We start from the raw sequence: 14,875 nt of genomic DNA, 5'->3' as shown, positions 1-14,875 counted from the left end.
TTCAGAGCTCGACGACTGCAGGGTTCAGAGCTCGATGACTGCAGGGTTCAGAGCTCGACGACTGCAGGGTTCAGAGCTCGATGACTGCAGGGTTCAGAGCTCGACGACTGCAGGGTTCACGGTGCTCTGCACGCGTCACTCGTTGGTGCCGGCAGTTGTCGACCGACGGGGGCGGGAGTGTTACCGTCTGTATTCTTTTTAGCTAGCACTATTAGCTTCTTCTTTGCATGCAGCTAGCTCAGCATTACATCAGTTGTTGAACCGGGGGGTGTAGGTGAGGGACACCTGGGCAGGCCGGGTGCTGACTTGTTGATTACAGGTGGGGGGCAGCAGTCACCTGTCCAACCTGTGACCTGGTCTTCAGCTGCAGGGACATTTCACAACAGGACTTCTCTCAGACTTAGACTCAACATTTCCCCTCAGGTTTGTATTTTTCAGAGACCATGGATCTTTGCTCACACGTTGCTGAGCTGCAAACACTAAATATCCATCGCTGCACGTTTTCACATTAAAAGTTCATCCGCTTTGTTTCAGTTTCCACATCGATCAACAAAACACCGTCATCAAACATCATTTATTTAACCGGACGTCATTTTGTTTTACGGTGTGCATCATACAAAAATACAGAGTACGACAAGTTTACGGTGTTTAAAAGGCAGTGTCCAGTTAAATTCATGTTTTGGAGCGAAACAAACTCGTGGTTGAGAACAGAACCTGTCCAACGTGTAGCAGATTTCACAATAAAAGCACCTTCTCCTAGAAAGCAGAAGCTTCCCGCTCGTCTTCGTTACGATCCTGAACAAAAGCATTTTTTGTACAGTTTACAAAAACACAAAGTAATTAGTTGTGTTCAAGAATCAAACGCACGTTGTGTTTGTTACACACAATGTAAAGTACACAAATTAATTTGCTTTTATTTACAATTCAAACACACAAGAAGTTTAATTTTATCAGCATATTGTCCTGAATTAAAAAGCAAAGCTTCAAAATTATTCAAAACTTAATAAAGTATAAAGATTACAGACATTTTGTGACTTTCACAAGATGAAAATCTGGCAACCCTTTAAAATTTGGCATTACATTTAGAGGAAATGGGGAAGCATGTACAATTAAAACACTTCAGTTCATTCTTTTCAATTAATCACATTATTTCAGCTAAAGGTGCAAATAAGATAAACTCTGTTCAGAACAAAACTGTTCAAGTCCAGTTATGTACAATTTAATCCAAATATAAATCCAGCTGATTTTGCCATTTGTTTCGTTGTGGAAGCCATCTCGGCCCTCTCACTTCCTCTTCCATTAATTTCTATGCAGGTGTCCCTCAAGGCTGTGTGCTCAACCCTTTTCATAATTGCCACTTATAGTTTCAATGCTCTGTTAGAGTTTGCAGATGACACAACCCTTAAGGGGCTGATTACAAGCAACAATGAGGTGGCCTACAAAATGGAAGTTCACACATTGGTAGCATGGTGCAAAGACAACTGGATCCTCCTGAACACGAAATAAGGACATGGACATCAAGTTTAGGAAAAAGTGAACAAACCGTCTGGGACTGAGCACTAATGAAGTAGTTTCAAGTTTATAGGGATCCACATCACAGGAGACCTAATTTAGAGCCTGATGGTTTCCCACCTCATAAAAAAGGCCCAACCGAGGCTCTGGTCTGGGGACCCCTCGGTGCTGCAGCCTCAAAACAAACATCTATCACTGCACCATAGAGTCCACCCTCACATACTGCTGTACAGTGTGGTATTCAAGCTTGAAGTCCAGATTATCAGATCTCCTCTTCCCAGATTAGACGTCATTCAAAGACATATTTTCGAGGAAGACCTTCAGAGACCAAACCCACCTGGGACAGTCTCTGGTCTCCACTCCCCCCTCAGACCGGCCGAGAACCTTAACAAATAGACTGGACTGTGCAAACGCTCTAGGCACCTCTGTGATTTTAATTTGTATAATTTTAATTTTGTAAGGTCTTATAGTCTTAAATCATATGTTTTATGTATTTTTCTATTCCTTATTTATTGGTAAGATTTCATTCTTCTTCTTCGGGACCGTTTTTTCAAGACTAGATGATGGTGCTAATCGTATTGTTTTATTCAGTGCAGTGACAACAAAAGATAATCAAATCTGATTTTGTGTTTAAGATCGGTTACTGAAGCTGCGGCAGCCATCTTGAACTGCACTGACTTCAAGCGTTAATCAGATGTACATCCAGTGAATATTTCCTGTGGTCCATGAGATATTTTGCTAACAGATACACAACTTTCATGACAGTACGACAAAGTAACAATCTACAGTGAAAAGGTGGATTCAAGACTCGTGCTCTGTTCAAATAAACACTACGAGTATAGTTGGACAGAATGTTGTTAGTTTGGCCCAAAATGTACATTTAGTGTTGTAGCTGATGAAAATATACAAACTGTAGCTTCGGTAAAATAATTTATACAATCTGCTGATCAAAAAGTCATGAAAGTGTTTTGATCCGGATCAACCTAGACGTCCAACGACCACCGTCTGGGCAGACTGTGGAAAAGTCGTCAATGGTCCCTGAAGGATCCACAATCATCAGGAGGCAGTCAGAACAGCAACGATGACGAGTTTATAAAACGGCGTTCCAAGCTTTGAACGGTACAACCAAGTGACAGCGTGACACGTGTCTGTTTTATTCAGTGTTTTCTTTTCGGTGTTTGCCACTAAAATTAAAGCGAGACATAAATCTTCAAGGCCATGTCCAAGTTTCTTACCGCTCAAGGTGACGTTGGCCTAGCTGATGTGCAGTCTACTGGATCAGGAAGCCAACCAAATTGGTGGAGGGTTTTCTCAAAGGTGGGTTCAGCTTCTTCAGCTGATTTAGGTCCTCGAGCCATCACTGGACGTCGCTGGAAACACCTTGTTGGACTTTCACGCCTCTGTAAGACGGGCGGATCAACCTGAGCACATGCAGCTCCCTAAAGTCTGTGCAAGCAGGAAAACGGTCTTTTTCTTCAGCGTCAAACAAAACAGACTGGATGTTGGACAAATGGGACAAATGGGACTAATCAGACGTAACTTTTAGAAACGGTGAAAAAGGCACTAAACAAAACTCCCAAACTTTGTGAAGATTTGACATAAATCAGCAAAAATGTCTATAAATGTTCAATCGTCGATTTTTACAATGCCTTCAAAGAGTTTTCACATCGCTCAAAGTTTTCTGTGTTTTGTCAAACAACAACTTGGGGTTTGATGGGATGGACCAACACAAAGTGGTGTATGATTGCAAAGTGGAGAAATATTGTGCCGCCTGGAATTGGCACAGCCAAAGACCCTGCCTTGCCTGCCGCCCGGCTTCCATGGTGCCTGCCCTTGATGGTTCTCCTCGCAGGTGGTGGGTCAGTGTGGAGGTGGCATCCTGTCTCGGTTTCAAGCTTGGCACAACTGAAACCCAGGAACCAAGGCTCCCCCCTCACCAGGCCTGGCTCCAGGGCTCCAGTTCCCCTTCTGAAAGAGAGGCTTCCTGGTGTAAATGTTTTTTTATCCATCAACGGTTTTGAATCGCTCTTAGACTTTACCAAGGGGCCAATGCCTCAGATAGAATGGGCTCTAGAGAATGTCTTCTCGAGGTGGAGGAGGTTATTTGCCTCAGGTGGAGAGTTCAAGTATCTGAGCGTCTTGTTCCTGAGTGGTGGAGTGAGAGATGGTTCAACGGATTGGGGCCTCGTCCTCAGTAATGAGCATGTTGCTTCAGTCTTAGATAGAGAACTTTACTAGTTGTCTTTTCTATGTATGTGAATGTTCCTGTAAAGTGCCCTGACACAACTTTGTTGTGATTTGGCGCTATAGAAATAAACTGAACTGATCGTCGTGAACAAAGAGTTGAGTCAAAAACCAAAGCTTTGGATTTACTGGTCAGTCTATGTTCCAACCCCACCTGTGGTCATGAGGTTTGGATCACGACCGAAAGAACGAGATCCTGGTTGCAGATAAAATGAGCTTCCATTGTAGGGTGGCCGGGTTCAGTGTTAGAGATAATGTGAGGAGCTCCGTCATCCGAGGGGAGCTCAGAGTAGAGCCGCTGCTCCTCTGCATCAAAAGGAGTCTGGTCTCCTGGAAGCCGCCCTTTGGAAGTTTTCCTGGCACACAAATCTAGCCTTTACGAAGCTGTCGTTGAAAGAAACCAATAAGAGCCATGTAGGGGGCACAACAAGAAGGTGCCCTGCTCAGAGGAGACCACAATGAAGACTAACACTGCACATCACCCTGAACACACCATCTCCACTGTGAAACATGGTGGTGGCAGCATCACGCTGTGGGGATGCTTTCTTTCAGGAGGAACATGGAAGCTTGTCGGAGTTGATGGAACAATGGTCAGAAGAAAATACAAACCAATTCTGAAAGGAAACCTGTTAGAGCCTGCAGGAGACTTGAGACTGGGGCAAAGGTTGACATCCAACCAGAGCTACAGTGGACTGGTTTAGACCAGCGTGTCCAATCCTGGTGCTGGAGGGGGCACTATCCTGCATGTCCTACTTGTATCCCTGCTCAGAGACACCTGGTTCAATGGTTAAATTACATCACCTTCTGCAAAAACCTGTTAATCACCCATTGATTCAAATCAGGTGCTTTGGAGCAGAGAAACAAGTAAAACGTGGAGGACAATGGTCCTCCAGGACCAGGACTGGACACCATGGAGCTCAGAGTCTATCCAGGTGTTGAAACAGCACAGTCAGAGTCCTGTTCAGACGCTCTGCAGCCAGCCTGACTGGGCTCAAACTGTTGTGTGAGGAAGACCAGGTTTAACTGGAAGAGATGAACTCCAATACGCTGGCAGTTTATCTGCAGCAATATGGTTTTACAAAGTACTAACTCAAGGGGTGGGGGGTGCCAATAAATGTACGCCAACCTTTCATTTGTAACAGTTTGAAAACCACGAATCGTTCTCTCTGCGTAATGACGATCCACTTTATGTTGGCCTGTCACATAAATCAGTAAAATATTTTAACTACGGGACGTTTTTAGTCCCACGTTTGACGAGTTTGAGGGCCTGAAAACATTTTCAAGGCATCGGCTGTTGTTATGAACATTTACTACCCAGAACAAGATGACAGATTTTACCAACAGGTCTCAATGATGGCGTCATCCTGAATCTGCAGACTTTAAAAAACTTGATCAAGCAACATAAAAATCCTGAAACGAGTCGTTCTGATGTCCTGAGAAAATGGAACCAACTCAAACTTGAGAACACTGTTTGGGTGATCTGAGCCTTCATGTTCCCGGTAGAACCAAGCAGAAAATTGGACTGTAGACCATTTCTTCCAAGAGGCTGAACCAGGAACGCCTTCACGGAGACGAGGAGAAGGAGGCGTCCTCTCAGCTGTGCATGTAGGACCTGCACGGGGAGTCGGGGTGGAAGTCGTACTTGGTCACACGGGGAGGGTAGTAGGTGGTGGTGAACATGTTGCTGGAGGCCACATGGGAGGAGAAGTGGTTGCACGTCTCATCGTTGGCGTGAAGGTTGTTCTTGTTGAGCGTCTGCCGATCAGAGAGACGTTTAAACGGAGAAACTACAGAGACATTTTAAATGTAACGCAGCCAACCTTGAACTCCATGGGGATGTATTTCTCGTTCTTTGGCGTGGCGTTGCCCGGCTTGTTGAAGGTGAGGTGGTTGGGCGTGCTGGGGTGGATGACCGCGGACTCTGCCGACGCGTGGTTCAGGCGGTGGCAGTAGGAGAAGGCCAGTCCGGAAAGAAGAGCTGCGGCGAAGAAGCAGGCCGAGCCCACGGCCGCCAGCTGGAACAGCGTGAAGGCTGCGGTAATACGGAAGACATCGTAAACCAGACGTGTGGGCGAAGCGTTGTCTGTCAGCCTCCACGAAGCCCCGAACATTTTTTAATTAAAACCTTTATTTTACCAGGAAAGAAATCCATTAAGATTATTCATCTCTTTTACAAAGATGTCCTGGGAAAGATACGACTGGGTTTGACCAAAAACAAGGACTCGTCTTCATCTACCGGATCTGAAGATCTGGAGGGTCTTCACAAAACTCCGGACTGGATTTTTGTGGTCACTTGTCAATCATTTTGGGCGTACTAATGAGGGAAAATAAAATGTTTGCTAAATGTCATGTAATAAACATTTAGTCAATTAAAAAAATCTGAAATATGAAGTTTATTTTAATAAAAGGTTGATATTTTTATTTCAGGCTGAGATAGATCTAAAAGACCGACTAGTTTTTTGTGGAAAAATCATTAAAAATTAGTAATTTATTAATAATGATAATAATAATACAGTTAAATGAGGTGGTCAGTTTTTCCCTTAAGGAACATGAAAGGTCACAAGGTTAAAGGAAGATTCGTGGATGAAATTTGTGTTTGAAAAAGACTCACTTGCGCAGCTCTGGTTCTCGTGCTCCGGTAAAAGAACTGCATCAAAAGAGAAAAACGACGCAGAACTTCACAACAAACTTTGACATTTTCAGTCAGATTACACATGAAAACAGCCAAACTGGTTCACTTGTCTCCTTGTTCTCACGACAGACGCATCACTCGCGTCTCGTGTGCACTAACGCAGAGCGCGCACGTGTTCACCGTGCACGTTTCAGAGTACACCTGTGCAGGTGTCAGCGTGTTTACCTGGCACCTCATGAGGCTGGCAGGGTCTGGACTGGGTGAGGTTGCCCCCCGGTTCCTGGTCGTCCCCGCAGCACCGAGTGCGATGCTGCAGGCCGTCCTCGTCACAGTCCCCCCAGTCCGTCCATTCGGTCCAGCCTGAGAGGAGACGAGAGCTGAGACGCTGTCCTGCAGGACGTCTTCAGGTTTTTGTTGTTTGAGAAGCTCGTTGTTTTGTTCACGTCGTCACGTGTCACTTCAGCTGTTAGTTGTTGGTTTTTTAATAAAGTTTTTACAATCTAAAGACTGTGTGCAATTTTAGCTCTTCATAAATATAAACGTTCGGCTCGTTCAGGAGACGAGCACTGGGACATTTCATTTTTACAAGTTTTAAAATTATTAAACTTATTTTTTACATAAAATACATTGAGATTTTTTAAACCCTTCAAAAACATTGCTCAGCTTCTTTTAGCTTAGTTTTTATGCTATTGTTAGCTTTTAGCTACTCTTAGCTTTTAGTTGGAATATTTCTATTTTATATTTTAGCTGGCCTTTATTTTAGCCTTTTGTTGTTTTTAGCTTGAGTTTTACTACTTTTAGCCTTTATTTAGCCTTTTGCTACTCTGAGCTAAGCTTATTGCTGTTTTTATTTAGCTTTTTGATACATATAGCTTTTAGCTGGCCTTTTGCTATGTTAAACTTTAAACTTGCTATTCTTTACGTTTAGCTCGTGGCCAGACTTTGGTTACTTTTAGCTAATCCTTATGCTGCTTTTATCTAGACGTTGTAGTTTTGCTACTTTAAGCTAGTTTTCTGTGACTTTCAGCTTTTAGCTGGTGTTTTGCCACCTTTAGACTTTTAACTAGCTTTTTGTACTTTTAGCATCAGCTAGCCTTTTTACATCTTTAGCTTCTAGCTACCCCTTTGCTACAGTAGATTTTAGATAGCCTTTTGGTAATTCAAGCTAGCTTTTTGCTACATTTAGCTACTTGTAGCTTTTGTACGTTTCGACTTTAGCGTCTCAGTTTCAGCTTCTCCAGCAGTCGCTCAGCGTTCTTTTAGGAAAACAAACTTTTCTTCCAGTTGGATTTGGTCGATGAGTGACGGCTCTAAACTCGACTCAGATGACGAGGAATGAATTTTTCAGCTGTGGTTAAAAATTAACGTTAAAATAAAATAAATAAATATCTCCCTCAGTAAATGACCTTCGCCTCACCTTCACATGTGTGTGTGTTACAGAGGGCCTCCTCGGTGTGCAGCCCGATGCAGATGTCTCCTCCGTTGGCGGGCACCGGGCTGCTGCAGGTCCGAGTCCTCTGGTAATGGCCGCCCCCGCAGCTCGATGAGCACTGGGACCAGGCGGACCAGCACGACCAGCCTCCGTTCACTGCAAACAAACATCGTAACGTAAGGCGCCGCCGCTGCAGCTGCCGCCGCCGCAGCCGCAGCCGCAGCCGCAGCCAGAACCGTGCTGGTACCTTTGCAGGGATGGAGGTTACAGTCCTGATACTCCACCGGGGACCCTGTGCAGACCGCAGGGTTGGTCCTGCCGTCCGGCGTAGAGCAGCTGCGCTTTCTGAATCGAAAACCTCTGGAACACACCTGGGAACAGCTGGACCACGTTTCCCAGGAGCCCCATTGGGCTCCTTGTGGCGGGGAAAACGTTCTGCCGCTGGTCTTGATCAAATTCTCAACCAGCGCTAAAAATACAGAAAACAAAAACATATTTAGTGTAACTGAGAAGATCCAAAACTTGAACACAACTCGCCGAACTGCTCAGAAAATCTAAACCTCTGAACGCCCCGCGGGTTTAAAAAAAGAGCCATCTTGTTTTTGTTGTTTTTAATTTCCATCCATTTACCAGAAAAAGTTAGAAAAGCTACAAGCTAAAAGTAGCAAAACATTATCTAAAAGCTGAAAGTAGGCAAAGTTAGCTAAATGTAGCAAACAGCTAGATAACATTAGCAAAAGATGATCTAAAAGCTAAATTAGAACAAGGGTAGCAAAAGGCCAAATGTGTAAAAAGGCTAAATCAATGCTAAAATAACCAAAAAGCTAGCTAAGACCTAAACGTGGCAAACTACGCCCTACATGTCTCTGTGTGAGTGCAGCTACAGCGTGCGCTCTCAGGACATCATTACTTGCAGTGTCCCCTCAGGGAGGACTGTCTCAGACGGGTCTGTGGAGCTCAGCCAAGCGTCTCACAACAGTAACAGACCTAAACCTCAAAAATGAGCATCACCCGTTTCCATGGTAACGATAAAACCCGTCTGTCCAGGTTTCGTTGGAACTCACGGTCCGTTTGACAAGCTCCAGACCCATCGTTTGGACAGAAGCGGGTCTCCAGTTTCTTCTTGCCCAGCTGCAGCTGCTGGGGGTCGTGCAGCGGCGCCCGACACGTGTACCTGAACCGCTGCTCCTGCCGGGAGCCGTCCTGGCTCGTGTTGACCGGCACCCAGGGGGTCCAGGGGGTGTTGCGGCGCACCTCAGGGCAGCTCTCCAGGTTACAGACCCTAAACTCCTGGAGGACAGGATGAAGAAACCTTTTAAAATGACGGAAAACGCAGACTTTGTTTCAGAATAACCTGCAGCATCACAACATTTTTATTTTTTATTTTCTTGCACACGTTTGCCTCTTGGACGGCTCACAAACGTGTTTGATTTTGTTCAATAGAAGTGCTTTGGTACCGTTGCACAGCCCGGGCAGCTGTTCCCATTCTCGCAGGTTCTGGTCCTGGACTGGACCCCCCCTCCACATTCGGCGCTGCAGTGAGTCCAGGGGCTCCACGAGGTCCACAGCACGGGCAGGGGACAAGGCTTCTTCTCGTTGCACAACCTGCAAACAATCAGCAGCGCTGCTGTAAAGTACGGACGGCGACCTCGAGCTCTGCGAGAACCTCGGCCCTCCTCACCTCTCCTCCCGACCCTGGCCCACGCAGATTCGCCCTCCGTGGCGAGGGGAGGGGTTGTTGCAGGAGCGCTGCCTCACCTCGAACCCGATGCCGCAGCTGCTGCTGCACTGACCCCAGGACGACCAGGGGGTCCATCCACCGTTCCTGAGAAACATCGACAGGGTTTGATTATGAGAAAACAAAGGTCAAAGGTCGTTATGATGTCATCAACTTGCTGACAATAAACTGTCCAAAGTCATAATTTATTTGTTGATAATGTATCTTTAGGGGTAGTTACTACAAAAGCACTAAGTCATGACTGTTTCATCACCTGCAGTGTTTCACCTGTGCTCGTGTCTGTCTGTTAGCAAAATATCTGAAATTCCAATGAAGCCTGCAGAAAAGTAAACAAACTGTTTGTTGAGCGTCTACAACTGAGTCGTCTGAAGTTCAAGAAGGATGCTACGGTCCATTTGCAACAGTCAGCGCAGAAATGGCTCGTTTTTATGGATAGTCAGCGTTTCCCCAACAATATCCAAGAAGGGCGGCTCGCCCTCCCAACGGACCCCCCCCCCCCCCAAACATCCCGGTATGTGATGAGTTAGTATACGCTTGTCACTGTGTGGCCAGGGGAGAGGCCACAGCCGATACACCACCCCCTGCTGCGACATCCTTCATCCGTCCTTTATCTTTACCCGCTTCTTCCTTTTCGGGTCGTGGGGGTCAATGGTGCCCATGTCCAGCTATCATTGTACAAGAGGTGAGGGACACCCTGGACAGGTCTCCAGTCCATCACAGGGACATATAGAGACAATTTAGAGTTACCAGTCAGTCTAACATGCAGGTTTTTGGTCTGTGGGAGGAAATCGGAGGACTCTGAGAAAACCCAGGCATCACGGAGAGAACATGTAAACTCCACCCGTGACCTTCTCGCTGAGAGGCAACAGCTCTACCAACTGAGCCACCGTGCCACCTCTCTCCAGGGTTTTTGTAACAAAACTTAACATCCGACTTGCGCACAAGAATAAACTTCTAGCAAGGAGAAAGTGCCGGGGGATCAGCGTCACAGCGTGGGAGCGAGCAGCCTGTTCGAGTGTCTCTTGGTGCAACTTAGTGCTTCTGCTGCTTTAGTCCTGGGCTTTAAAGAATATTAACACTGGAATATGTATATTTGTATTTGTACACGGGATTATAGCAACAGAAACAAGGTTTTGACTCTTTGGATGAGCTAAGCTTGCTTGCATTTACAACCATACTGCAACGGTTACTACGAGCTGAAATTTTTACAATATATTAAAAAATACCAAAAAATATTCATTTAGGGGAGAAATGTGTTTGTCTAGCAAATTAAAATATGGCAATATTAAGTTATTTGGTGTCACGCAAAGGACTACGTGGTATAATCTAGAGGTTGGGTCGACTAGTCGACCGGTCGATTCTACGACATCTCACGAGTTTTGAAATTTCACGTCAACTAGTCGCGGTCACGTGATTGTGTCGCCAGGCGCTGGCTAGAGCTGTCATTTGTAACCCGGGCCAAAATAATGTGCTGAATGGGCGAGCCGGGTCGATGTCAGGCTTGGATTGCGTCAGCGGACGCGCGCCTCCGTTTGACAGAGCGCTGACCGGCTGGTTGAAAGAAGTAAAAAAGACCAGACGACTCACTGCCAGTGACCCACCTGAAGCTTAACTGGACCTGTCAGTGGGCCGTGGTGGAGTCCACCTGCCACGCTGGTTTAGTTTCATCTTATTTAATCCACGGTGCTAGACTCCGCCTCCTGCTTTTTGTTTCGTTTTTTTATGTGCCGCATGTTTCTTTCACTTTTGCAGCTTAATAGTAGTTTTGGTTTTCTTGCGTCTTATTTGACGTTTGATAAATGGTAGGAGCATAAATATACGCTCCCGATATTTTGTTGTTCTTTTTTATGGTAAATAAAATATGAGTTCCTGTGATGTTGCAGCGACTAGTCGATGTCGACTTTTATCATGTTGAAGTCCACTTTAAAAAATATGAAGTCTAATAAAATATTTCAGCCTCTCTTGAATAGAACAAAGTTATCTAAAGGTTAAAACATCCCGAGTTGTGTTACTGTAATCACATTTTGACTCGTAACCATTCACATTATGAATTACGATTTATGGACTTTCTTGTTGCTGAAAGTACTTGAACATTAACAACGCATGATTGATAATTATCCAAACTAAACAACAAAACTGACTGAATCAGTTTAATCAATGTAAAAAGCACATTTATCTTCATATTTGATCATTTATTAAATCTTTCAAAAACGTCTCAACCCACCTAAACTGGTGGCTTCAGCCTAAAGGTAATTTCTGTGAACTTTTTGTAGTGATTCTGGCCTGGTGGGACCGGTAGTCCTGTTTTAGCTCTTTCTTTTGTAACAGGTGTTTTTGAGGTCTTTTGTAGCTTTAGTCGGGTATCAGCAGCGGCTTTGACGGCCCTGCAAAGGGTTGGCCCGAGGCTGTACCTTTTTGTTAGGTTTGGCCGGCTCACCAGGTCCAGCTTTAAGTTGTTCCATTGGGTTTTGTGTCCTTTTTGGTGGCCATGGGACTTTGGGGGTTCCTAATAATCTTTTTTTTTTTACAGGAAACAGCAGATTTTCGTGTTCTCCTTTTAATATGTTGTGTTCCTGGTGGACGTAACACTATTAAAAGCAAAACATAAACTTGAGTCATTTGTCTTGTTTAGCCCAACCCCCTCCCAAGCCAAAAGGAAACGTTGATATTGACCTAAAATCAGGTGCGGTGGTGGCTGAGAGTCACTGACAACACAGCACTTTGTGAGCACCAATGACACGTTTTCAACGTTCAACCAAAAACTGCTATGACTCCTTCAAATCTCCTCATAAGACGACCTTTGTCTCAAACTCTGGCGTGAAAGGCAGCGGGCGATATGCACTCCTTTAAGGACTGCTAGGCCGCCACTAGCAACAAGTCAGGGTAGCTATGGTGCCGGTCCCAAGCCCGGGTAAACTGTGAGGGTTACATCGGGAAACAAACATGCGAGTTCATCCGAGACAACATCGGCAGCTCAGGATCTTTCAGTCTAGACTAAGATCAAAGGTGAATCAGAACATGGGTGGGGTGAGTAGATATACCTGGAACAGTTTGCCACCTGGATAGTTGGACCTTTGCATTCAGCTCCTCCACATCTGGCCACAGGTCCATTGCAGGAGCGGGATCGACACACGCAGCTGCTGAAAAACCCCTCGCCGTCATCGTGGTTACAAGGCTGCCACGGTGCCCACGGACCGAATCCGCCGTCCTGCGTCAGGTTCCTCACCTCCAGGGAAGATTAGGCAACGAGACTTTAAAACTCTTCTCGTGAGCGCAAATGAAGCGTAAAATCTACAGCTTCTGTCTTACCGGGCACTCGGTGATGTTTTGGGTCCAATGGTTCACGTTGGAGCTGCCTTCAATGGTGGTGCAGCGCTTCAGTTTGTGGTCCCACCCGCAGTAGGGGTCCCGAGCCTCCATGCAGTCACTACAGTCCAGAAAACAAGATGACACGGTTAAGTATATCTTGCAGTCCTACATTGCACACTTTCCTTAATAGCCCTGCATAAATTAACTAAGTTAAGAACTCTTATAGGTGGTGTACTGTGATCCTGAGTGAAAGGGGCGAGGCTCATACCCTTCAGTTGGGTATCTGGAGCAGCGTTCTAACGGGATCTTCACCAGTTTGTCATCGAGCCCCACAAACAGCGACCTGTCTTTGTGGAGGATTTTCAGACTTTTTATGGTTCCCGTCATCCCCTCAGGAAGGATCCGCAGCTCCTCCAGGTAGCAGCCATGAAGGCTCTTGTTGGTTGTGGCGAGAACCTTTAGGATGCTGCCATACTCTGATTGAACGAGAAGAAATTAAAGAAAGGCGCTCTTATCGATGAATGCTTTGTTGTTTAGTTGGGGAGTCTCACCGGTGCCGATGTACATGACGTGGTAGAGGTTGTTCCGGCCCTGCACGATGTCCACCACCAGCTTGGAGAAGCGCAGGTTGTCCTGGGTCAGCAGGGGGTTGATGGAGACAGGCTGGACGACGTCGCTCATGAGGAAGAGCCGCTGCGCGTCCTGAAGGCTTCGCTCTGTCAGGTTTTCACCGGGGCCGTCTTCCTCCAGGGTGCCACACTACAGAAAGCCACAAATCAACGAGGTCTGTTTTAGATTTTCAACATATTCTGTTAGAGCCTTCTTGTGTCCTTGTTCAATATGCAACCCTGCACATCAAATCAGGGATCTGGTCAAACTAAACTCAGCACATTTTCAGATTCCTGGCTTTTAAAACCAGATTTTGATCAACATCCTGATATCAGGCGCAGTTCCAGGCTTGGTCGTACCAATCAGGATATCTCCTGGACAATGGGTCTGCATCCTATTTTAGCACATTGTAATGAGGATTTCTTGACGTCATTTGAAAGAGGACCACATTTGGATGTCAGGATTCCCCAGTTGAAAATGGTGTTGATAGCGTGCAGGGGAAGTTGCAAAAATTAAGAGCGTTGCTGTTCAAAATCCTCATCAGTTGTTGGTTCTGCTCAGAAACGTTCTTCAAAATGTTCTTTAGGATTACATTTCTGACATTTCCTTCAATGATCCAATAACCACAAGTCTTTCATCCAATGAAATATAGCTGCCAAAATCTCACTGCGCTGCTTTGCGACTTAATCGGCTGGACGTGACGGGTCACACATATGCAGCGCAAGCGTCATTCACAATAAAACTGCTTTGGGGTTTTTCTCTTATTTTCAGCATAGCATGGACTTTCTGTCATGAACATGTTCAACTTGAGATGCAGAAGACTGCTACAACTAAAGATACAACATGTTTAAATAATGCTAGCTATTATTTTATCTAGGTTTTCAAAAATCCACTGATATAGAACAGGACAGCACTGCTAACAGGACCGCACTGCTAACAGGACCGCACTGCTAACAGTTCCATGCTGCTAACAGGATCACACGGCTAACAGGAACACACTGCTTACAGGACCACACTGCTAACAGTACCATGCTGCTAACAGTACCATGCTGCTAACAGTACCATGCTGCTAACAGTACCACGCTGCTAACAGTTCCATGCTGTGAACAGTACCATGCTGCTAACAGGACCATGCTGCTAAAAGTTCCATGCTGCTAACAGGACCATGCTGCTAACAGTTCCATGCTGCTAAAAGTTCCATGCTTCTAACAGTTCCAGGCTGCTAACAGGACCATGCTGCTAACAGTTCCATGCTGCTAAAAGTTCCATGCTGCTAAGAGTACCACACTGCTAACAGTACCATGCTGCTAACAGTTCCATGCTGCTAACAGTACCATGCTGCTAACAGTTCCATGCTGCTAACAGTAACACACTGCTAACAGTTCCATGCTGCTAACAG

General features: G+C 45.6%; 1 protein-coding gene across 1 annotated transcript in view; it reads right to left on the bottom strand.

The window, feature by feature from the left end:
- Positions 1 to 5,326: 5,326 nt before the first annotated feature.
- The window catches only part of LOC119428868 (semaphorin-5B), a 15,584-nt gene continuing 6,035 nt past the window's right edge, over positions 5,327 to 14,875 (bottom strand). Inside the window, exons 9-21 of the mRNA XM_037696561.1 lie at positions 13,419 to 13,626; positions 13,136 to 13,343; positions 12,868 to 12,985; positions 12,600 to 12,784; positions 9,502 to 9,645; positions 9,278 to 9,425; positions 8,885 to 9,110; positions 8,068 to 8,289; positions 7,806 to 7,976; positions 6,614 to 6,748; positions 6,368 to 6,403; positions 5,577 to 5,788; positions 5,327 to 5,511 (exon numbers count right to left, since the gene is read on the bottom strand). Of these exons, the coding sequence (XP_037552489.1) occupies positions 5,350 to 5,511; positions 5,577 to 5,788; positions 6,368 to 6,403; positions 6,614 to 6,748; positions 7,806 to 7,976; positions 8,068 to 8,289; positions 8,885 to 9,110; positions 9,278 to 9,425; positions 9,502 to 9,645; positions 12,600 to 12,784; positions 12,868 to 12,985; positions 13,136 to 13,343; positions 13,419 to 13,626 (2,175 nt within the window). The 3' untranslated portion in view covers positions 5,327 to 5,349. The remainder of the gene's footprint in view (positions 5,512 to 5,576; positions 5,789 to 6,367; positions 6,404 to 6,613; positions 6,749 to 7,805; positions 7,977 to 8,067; positions 8,290 to 8,884; positions 9,111 to 9,277; positions 9,426 to 9,501; positions 9,646 to 12,599; positions 12,785 to 12,867; positions 12,986 to 13,135; positions 13,344 to 13,418; positions 13,627 to 14,875) is intronic.

The sequence above is a fragment of the Nematolebias whitei genome, chromosome 23 (assembly GCF_014905685.2).
Source record: "Nematolebias whitei isolate Nwh7 chromosome 23, NemWhi1, whole genome shotgun sequence".
Classification (NCBI taxonomy): Eukaryota; Metazoa; Chordata; class Actinopteri; order Cyprinodontiformes; family Rivulidae; genus Nematolebias; species Nematolebias whitei.
This window is presented reverse-complemented; position numbering and strand designations above follow the sequence as displayed.